The 10,272-nt window shown below is 37.9% G+C and overlaps 1 protein-coding gene across 2 annotated transcripts in view; it reads right to left on the bottom strand.

Annotated features, from left to right (window-relative positions):
- Positions 1–9,474, bottom strand: part of LOC120533651 (phospholipid scramblase 1-like) — a 57,918-nt gene extending 48,444 nt beyond the window's left edge. For both annotated transcript variants that reach the window (XM_039760562.1, XM_039760558.1), the window contains exons 1-2: positions 9,377–9,474; positions 1,401–1,432 (exon numbers count right to left, since the gene is read on the bottom strand). In XM_039760562.1, coding sequence (XP_039616496.1) covers positions 1,401–1,413 — 13 coding nt within the window. In that variant the 5' untranslated portion in view covers positions 1,414–1,432; positions 9,377–9,474. The remainder of the gene's footprint in view (positions 1–1,400; positions 1,433–9,376) is intronic.
- Positions 9,475–10,272: the final 798 nt, after the last annotated feature.

Here is a 10,272-nt window from a genome sequence, read left to right on the forward strand (position 1 = left end):
CAGTATGGTTTTCATGCCAGGAAAGAGCACTACAAATGCAATGTTTGTTCCGAGGGTGGTGATGGAAAAGTATAGAGAAGGCCAGAACGAGTTAAATTCTGTCCTTGTGGACCTGGAAAAAGCATATGACAGGGTGCCTCGGTCGGAGTCCTGAAATTGAATGAGGAAGTCAAGAGTGACAGAGATGTATGTAACAGTTGTACAGGGTATGTAGAAGGGAAATGTGACAGTGGTGAGGTCTGTGGTAGGAGTGACAGATGCATTCAATGTGGAAGGTGGGATTACATCAGAGATCGTCTCTGAGCCCTTTTTTATTTGCAATGGTGATGGGTAGGTTGACAGACGAGATTAGACAGGAGTTCCAGTGGAATATGAAGTTAACTGAAGACACTGTGATCTGTAGCGAGAGAAGGGAGCAGGTTGAGGAGACCCTGGAGAAGTGGAGATATGCTCTAGAGAGGAAAGGAATGAAGGTCAGTAGGAACAAGACAGAATACAGGAGTCTAAATGAGAGGGAGGTCAGGGGAATGGTGAGGATGCAGGGAGTAGAGTTGGCGAAGGTGGATGAGTTTAAATACAGATTGCAGAATAAAAAGTCTGTTGACCTGGCTTACGGGATCGTCATGGTATCCAGTCAGGGTCTACACAATCTGTCTACTTTTTCTTTTGCTTTTAGATGCACCTATATTTTAATATAGATGTCCCAAAAAATTTTTAATTGCCACTTCATTGTTTTAGGTGGTATGTGTCAAACATGCAGCTACGTAAGATGGAGACTAACCGTAGAACACAGCGTATTGACTCTTTAAAGCAGAGATTTTAAAGCATTGTAATAAAAGGAAAAAAAAATCAGAATTACACATTATTTTCCATTTGCTTTAATGAGAAATTCACAGCATTAAACAACAGTCAAGGATCTCAGGTTTAAGTGTGAATGGGAAAAAGATGGGGGAGCATGCACTGATAGAATCAGATGAAAAATAATACTTCAGGGCACCGGAACACCATTTAGAAAAATTCCTCCAGGTACACATGTAGGATCTAAAAAAAGGGCTGTTTCTGGGAGTGAGGTACAAAGACAAATCCACAAAGTAATGCAGGCAAAATTGGTGCAAGTAAAGCAAATAACAGTATTTTTACAATCGAAATGTCCACTTTTATCTTTGAAGAAAAAAAAAAAACAAAACTTTTTTTTTTAAATAAATTTGAATTATATTCAAATAAAGATGTTTGAAGTGTGAAAATCCATCTTAAAAGTATAAGCACATAGATTATACCATGATATATACCTTAACCATGATTATTATAATTATACCATGGTATAAAGTTTTGGCCATACCACCCACCCGATTTATACAAATTGCCAGATATAGAAATCACAAAGAGACTAACAGACATACCTGCACTGTCCATTGCACTATTAACTCTGTACCTGTAAATGTAAGAAAACAATTATTTAGTACACTGTATTTTACTGCAACAAATAATAGATATTATACACATATATATACATATATATATATATATATATATATATATATATATATATATATATATATATATATATATATATATATATATATATATATATATATATATATATATATATATATATATATATATACATATATATATATACACATATATATATATATATATATATATATATATATATATATATATATATATATATTGTGGCCCCCGGCGTGGCGGCAGGAGGAGGACGTGAGGATGGCTTGTGCCTCCTCCAGACCGCGAGGGGTGCCCCGTCCTGGTTCTGTTGGGGCCACGGGTTGAGGGCATGGAAGCCCTTCCTGTAGGGGCCCGTGGTCACCGCCAGCCGGCGCCCGATGCCGGTTTATCCCGCGGTTGCTGGAGCCCGCCGGACGCTTGAGGACCGGAGGAGGGCGAGTGCCTCCTCCAGACAGAGTGGGGCGTCCGTCCTGGTTAGGCAGGGGCCTCGGGTACAGGGCTTCAAGCCCAGCCCTGTAGGGACCCGTGGCCACCGCCAGGCGGCGCCCGGTGCCTAATTATCCCGGGAGCCGGCACTTCCGCCACACCAGGAGGTGCCGGGGGGAAGAATTGTGTGGCACCCGGAGAGCTGCCAGGAAGACAGCCGACACTTCCGCCACGCTGGGGCGTGGCTAAGGACGGAACACCTGGGGCTCATCCGGGAGCCTTATTTAAGGGGCCACCTCCCTCCAGTCATTGGTGGAAGTCGGGAGGAAGCAGACGGAGCTGGAGAGAGGACAGGAGGCGGCCAGAGGAAAGGCACAGTGACTGTGGGCCCTGGACTTTTGGGGATTCGGTGCTGAAGGCACTGGGGTTGCGTGAGTGCATAACTTGTATATAGTGGATAATAAACAGTGTGTGGTGAAAAATATGTCGTCCGTCTGTCTGTGCTGGGGCCAGCGTTCACAATATATATATATATATATATATATATATACACACATATATATATATATACACATATATATATACACACATACATACATATATATACATACATACATACATATATATATACATACATACACTCACCTAAAGGATTATTAGGAACACCATACTAATACGGTGTTTGACCGAAGGGGCCTAAAGTGTGCCAAGAAAACATCCCCCACACCATTACACCACCACCAACAGCCTGCACAGTGGTAACAAGGCATGATGGATCCATGTTCTCAATCTGTTTACGCCAAATTCTGACTCTACCATTTGAATGTCTCAACAGAAATCAAGACTCATCAGACCGGGCCACATTTTTCCATTCTTCAACTGTCCAATTTTGGTGAGCTCGTGCAAATTGTAGCCTCTTTTTCCTATTTGCAGTGGAGATGAGTGGTACCCGGTGGGGTCTTCTGCTGTTGTAGCCCATCCGCCTCAAGGTTGTGCGTGCTGTGGCTTCACAAATGCTTTGCTGCATACCTCGGTTGTAACAAATGATTATTTCAGTCAAAGTTGCTCTTCTATCAGCTTGAATCAGTCGGCCCATTCTCCTCTGACCTCTAGCATCAACAAGGCATTTTCGCCCACAGGACTGCCGCATACTGGATGTTTTTCCCTTTTCACACCATTCTTTGTAAACCCTAGAAATGGTTGTGCGTGAATTCCCAGTAACTGAGCAGATTGTGAAAAACTCAGACCGGCCCGTCTGGCACCAACAACCATGCCATGCTCAAAATTGCTTAAATCACCTTTCTTTCCCATTCTGACATTCAGTTTGGAGTTCAGGAGATTGTCTTGACCAGGACCACACCCCTAAATGCATTGAAGCAACTGCCATGTGATTGGTTGATTAGATAATTTTATTAATGAGAAATTGAACAGGTGTTCCTAATAATCCTTTAGGTGAGTATATATCAGCGCTTCCCGATTCATTATACCCTCGCACCCCCTTGGTCTGAGAACAACTAAAAAAAATATGAGGTTAACGCAGAAAAACAGATCACCAATTGAAGCTTTATGAATAATTGATACTTTATTCGCCATTAATAATTGTTTTGGTAAAGCCATACTCAGGTGTAATCCTCCTTCCATGTTCTAATTTTTTCGCGACTAGCCATGATTAAATGAACGGTAAAAAAGTAAGAGCAAAGCGAGGGTGACTTATCCAAGCAGGCGGGCGACAGCTCAATAGCTTGAATTTGGATATAATTAGGTTCTATTTAGTCAACAGAAATATCTTTGGTAGTAATGTAAGTTGAATTTACTCTTTAGATTTCTATGGTGAAGAAAAATTTATGCAATGCTGACTAAATTTAACTTGCATTCCTACCAAACATATTTCTGTCGACTAAATAAAAATTACTTATTATTTAAAATTTAAATAGAACTTGAACAGATACAATAGATCATAATACCCACGCAGCACTAAGTGCACGTAAGAGCAGGAGTCATCTGTTTTATCAAGCAGCATATTGCACTAATGCAAAATGGCCTGCCCATGTAATTATTTAGGAATGGATAAATAAATTAAGATATTGTACAAATAATGTTTTTCATTTTTCTTCCTCTATGGATTCTGGCACCCCCAGGAACAGCTGCTCGCACCCCAAAGGAGATATATATATATATATATATATATATATATATAAAACAAACAAACAGTGACAACACAATTACATTGATTACATTGACAATCATGTTACGTTATTTTCAAGATATTTCCTTTTCTTTTTCATTACTTTCTTTCTTTAACACACTACTTCTCCGCTACAAAGTGCGGGTATTTTGAGATATGTATTTGTATGTCTCTGTATGTACATACATACATACATACATATATATATATATATATATACACATATATACACACATATATATATATATATATATATATATATATATATATATATAGATAGATAGATAGGTAGGTGTATGTGCATATATACATATAAACATATCTAAACTAATAAAAGGCAAAGCCCTAACTGACTGACTGACTCACTCACTCAGTGACTCATCATTAATTCTCCATTTTCCCGTGTGGGTAGTAGGCTGAAATTTGGCAGGCTCATTCCTTACAGCTTACTTACAAAAGTTGGGCAGGTTTCATTTCGAAATTCTACGCGTAATGGTCATAACTGGAAGGTATTTTTCTCCATTTACTGTAATAAAGTTGAGCTCGAAAGCCGTGGGGGGGTGGAGTTTTGTGTGACATCATCACGCCTCCCACGTAATTACGTGAACTGACTGTCAACGCAGTGCGTAGAAAACCAGGAAGACCTTCAAAAAGCGCTGAAGAAAACATGCATTATATAATTGAGAAGGTAGCGAAACAATAAGAAGCGATTGAGTGACATATACTACCATATTCATGAGTGCTGCTACTTTGGAAAGAAAGCAAGGTGTAAACCTAAACTTTAAATTAAGTTCATAGACAGGCTGCCGCTGGCGTTTCTCATGCCCACGGGTAATGCGGGATACAAGTTTAATGAGAGGACGCAGGATATAAACGAGAGTTGTGATCACTTTGTAACTAAGTTAAAATTGCAGGTGAAGGGGTGTGCTTATGCTAATTCCGAGAGACTGTGTTTGTGGGGATTGACAGTTAAGGCGGATGGGGAGTCACGTCATCATCTCCCCTCCCATTTACCTCATTTCGCTCTGAGCTGAGCTCCGCAGCTAACGCCGTCTTTCGAACAAACTTCGTCACACTGCCACCAAATACTCACAGAAAAATCCACAAGTTAATACACACGCTGTCTCTAGAGTTTCTCCACACTGAGTCCTCCAGGCACTATTTACAAAAGGTTACATTGACAATCGTGTTAAGTTATTTTTAAAATCTTTCCTTTTCTTAGCACAAGCACAGCTGAGAAGCTTCGATGCCTGTGCTCCATAACGCGTTAAAAAATAATGCATTTACTCACACTTTGCATTACAAGCAAAGGGGAACTTTTGTCAATGCATGATTTCCTGGTATACCGATTACATTGATCAGCGCATCCCGATTCATTTTACCCTCGCACCACCTTGGTTTGAGAAGAAGTCTGAAAAAATATGAGGTTAACACAGAAAAACAGATCAACAATTCAAGCTTTATGAATAATCGATTCGCCATCAATAATTGTTTTGGTAAAGCCATACTCAGTGTAATCCTCCTTCCATTTTATAATTTTTCCGCCATTAGCCATGATTAAATGAACGGTAAAAAAGTAAGAGCGAAGCGAGGGTGATTTATTTAGGCAGGCATATATATGATAGTAACACTCATGACAATGTGAATAATGTTACGTTATTATTAAAATGTTTCCTTTTCTTTTTCATTACTTCTTTAACACACTACTTCTCCCTAGCTGGTATTTTGATATCTATATATATATATATATATATATATATATATATATATATATATCTATATCTATATCTATATATATCTATATCTATATATCTATATATATATATCTATATCTATCTATATATATATATATATATATATATATATATATATATATATATATATATATATATATATCTATATCTATATCTATATATATATCTATATATATATATATATATATATATATATATATATATATATGAATGACCTCCAAAGAGCGCTGAGACTTTTGATATCGTGAACGTGTCTGCAAAAACTGGGGTCTCCTGCCCAGCAAAAGTCAAGCAGCCGACACGCGCACATAGCTGTGCCGGCCTTTGAGACGCTGACTGCGCTTCTGCCTTAAGTCAAAGTGAGCAATTTTAATTTTTTTCATCCTCCCCCTGAGCTATAGCCCAGACAAGTGCAAACACAGGACCCCTTTTCTACACCGCGGCAAACTAATATTAAGGCAATTCAAACTTTCTTTTGCATGTATACGATTATGAGGTCGTCAGCTAGGATTATGAAGACACGCACAGGAGTGGAGGACTGACAGTGCCATCACAGCCGATTAATGGCAGGGACGTCTCACCAGTCTACACAAGACCCACCGCGACTGTCCCCAAAAGGCGATCATATCGTCAGAAAACACATCTCTCTATACTATATAAAAGAAAAAGGCAACTTTCATTTCTTTACACCTTTTTTCCTTTTATCCCAAACCAAAGCCTTTCTCTCTTAACACTGCAGAGGACACAAAACTAATTTTCTTTAATTGCTGGTAATGCCGGTAAGGCACATTACCAGAGGCAGAAATTTGAACGTTAACATAGAAAATGTAATTTCTATACAACAGCCGTCGTGTAGCGCCTTTCAAAAGGGATCTACTACCGAGAGATGATCCATATACATTTTAGCTGCTGTTAGTACTACTTACCGGTTGTGTTACACAGTCTTTAAAATGTAGTTTACCCGCAACCACTCGCGTAGTACTCAATGTACCTGTACTTCTTAAAACGTTAATGTTTTACTGTTTAATAACTTATAGACTATATTTTATTATACACACACATATAGACACATACATATATATACCTGTCTATATATATATATGTATATATACACAAACATACAAACATACATACACACACACATACATACACACACACATACATACATACAGTTGCGTGAAAAACTATTTGCCCCCTTTCTGATTTCTTATTCTTTTCCATGTTTGTCACACAAAATGTTTCTGATCATCAAACACATTTAACCATTAGTCAAATATAACACAAGTAAACACAAAATGCAGTTTTTAAATGATGGTTTTTATTATTTAGGGAGAAAAAATCCAAACCTACATGGCCCTGTGTGAAAAGTAATTGCCCCTTGTTAAAAATAACCGAACTGTGGTGTATCACACCTGAGTTCAATTTCTGTAGCCACCCCCAGGCCTGATTACTGCCACACCTGTTTCAATCAAGAAATCACTTAAATAGGAGCTGCCTGACACAGAGCAGTAGACCAAAAGCACCTCAAAAGCTAGACATCATGCCAAGATCCAAAGAAATTCAGGAACAAATGAGAACAGAAGTAATTGAGATCTATCAGTCTGGTAAAGGTTATAAAGCCATTTCTAAAGCTTTGGGACTCCAGCGAACCACAGTGAGAGCCATTATCCACAAATGGCAAAACATGGAACAGTGGTGAACCTTCCCAGGAGTGGCCGGCCAACCAAAATTACCCCAAGAGCGCAGAGACGACTCATCCGAGAGGTCACAAAAGACCCCAGGACAACGTGTAAAGAACTGCAGGCCTCACTTGCCTCAATTAAGGTCAGTGTTCACGACTCTACCATAAGAAAGAGACTGGGCAAAAACGAACTGCATGGCAGATTTCCAAGATGCAAACCACTGTTAAGCAAAAAGAACTTTAGGGCTCGTCTCAATTTTGCTAAGAAACATCTCAATGATTGCCAAGACTTTTGGGAAAATACCTTGTGGACTGGTACATATATATACACACACACATATATATATATATACATACACACACATACATACATATATATATATATATATATATATATACATACACATATATACATATACATACATATACACACACACACATACATACATATATATATATATATATATATATACATATATATACATACACATATATACATATACATACATATATATACATATATGCAGGCCTGCTCATGATAAAGATATCAACTTTTTTTTTTTTACTTCCTTTGATTATAGCATTATGTGCTTACTGAATTTTTGTGCTGGCAACTTGACTCTGATAGTAAGCACATCAATAACTGAGGATATTATCAAGCAGATCTGGGTCTAATTGGCAGATTTTTTGTTATGCATTTATTTGGAGTGATTTACCTTGGGGGCAATTACTTTTCCACAAAGTGTTAGATGGTGCTGGATGACCTTGTACTTTGAAAAAATTATATAAGTTAAAAAAATTAAAAGGTTATGTTATCATTCAGCTATTCTTTATTTATTATTATACTTTGCTTGCAGACCTGAAAACATTAACAATCTGCAATAAAAAATGGAAACTGAAGGATTTACTTCCACAGAGCACTACTACTGGTTTAAATAGTAATAGCTCTAAGCTTATGCTATGCCTAGTTAAAATATTTCAATATAACGTTATGAATGCATACCGATTTTTAATTCCTTCTAAAAATGTATATAATTAAGTGAAAAACTGGCACTTGCGCAATATACTCTTATTCTAAAAGAGAGTATCGAGTTTGACTCTGTTCAGCTACCCTTGAAACCTAAAGGTGTCGTTTTTCATTATTTCTTTTAGAGGCGGCAATTTCCTAACCCGTTACTGTTGCTCATTTCAAAACGTAAAGTTAAAGCATAGCATCTTCTGGATTCAATTCAGAGTTTTTGTGTTAGCAGACATTTGCTTTACATGAAAACCAGATGGGGCTCATTAAACTTTTTACTGAAAACACTCAAAACATTTTTTTTCACTTGCGTCACTTCCCGGATTTTTGCTTTTAACAATACAACATTTTGAGTAGCTAAGAATGTGGTTCTGGATCCTATTGACATTTAGTAACCACCCTTCCCAGACACTTTTGCGTTATTAATTAATCAAAGTCACGGTTTACTTTCATGGCACCAACAGACCACTCATTCGAATCGTGCCGTTCGATCTGAAGTATTGACCCTAGAATTTTTCCTTTACGGCTGCGTTGAGACTCAAGGGTAGGTCCAAGCTAACTTTACTTCGATCATACGCGTTTTCACTTCCCTTATTTCTACACGGCTGTTTCTCATCACAAATACATTTTTCTTCCAGTTAAGTCTTGTGTATAACTAATGAGAACTCAGCAGTCAACTTAAAATTTTAACGGCAAAACTGTTAAACACTGTCAAGTGTTGTAATGGCAAATTAAGTTTGTGACTTCTTACTGGTCCATTTATTTAAACTGACAAACTTCTATACACAAAGCCAAGAAACTAACAAAATCACACTAAAGTATATAAAGCCTTTTTTTACCTTCTAACGACATGCAACAGTCACGCTCTCCAAGTTCTCCTTAGTTGAATGTAGGTGTGTATGCGGGTGGGTAGTGCAAAGTATGTAAAATTCACGACGTCATCAGTGACACTAGGAAAATACCGAGAAGCTCACGTTACTCGGTAGGGCGCGTCACTGCCATGCAGGAGCAAATGAACTACCGCATCAGGGATCTTAGCTTATAAATAGACACGGTTGTAACTAGAATCTAAAATAAATCGGTTATAATTAACTGAAATAGACACACTCTGAAACCTATCACCTTTGTGTAGATCTTAGACATTCTCATTCACCATTTCCGAGCTGCTTTCCCCGAATAGGCCTAATCAAAACATCTGTTTTTACGTAATTTTACGACTCCAAATGTGCCAGTGTTTGCCCGAATATTCCTTGTTATAGACAAATTTCCATTCCAGGATCGCTTGCCATTGAACGATTACATGAGGTCATAGGAATTGTAGCTGTATCTGGGCGTTTTGTTAGTTTTATTGTTGCAAAAATAAGCAAAGGAAGGAAGTGTGTATTTGGTTCCTTTTCATGGACCTCCAAAATCCTGCTGGACTTGGGGCTGGTTTTGGCAACTGGGAGCAATTTTTGTTGTGCAACATTTTCCATAATAATGCAATCAATGAACAGCAAAAAAAGAAGGAATGCAGTTGGTCAAAATGCAGCCTGAAAAGTTAGGATTACCATCTGCCTTCAAGTCTTTTGTTTCTGTATAAAGTTTAAACAATTACGTCTTTAATTGGGGATGGCCTGTAAATTCATACTGATTACACTTTTACAGTACATTTACAGTATTTACAGTATAGTAATTCCCTCTAACAGAGACTGCTGTGCTAAATAATGTTTAGGATTGTGTCATTCCACTTAGT

Source organism: Polypterus senegalus, chromosome 1, assembly GCF_016835505.1.
Source record: "Polypterus senegalus isolate Bchr_013 chromosome 1, ASM1683550v1, whole genome shotgun sequence".
Taxonomy (NCBI): Eukaryota; Metazoa; Chordata; class Cladistia; order Polypteriformes; family Polypteridae; genus Polypterus; species Polypterus senegalus.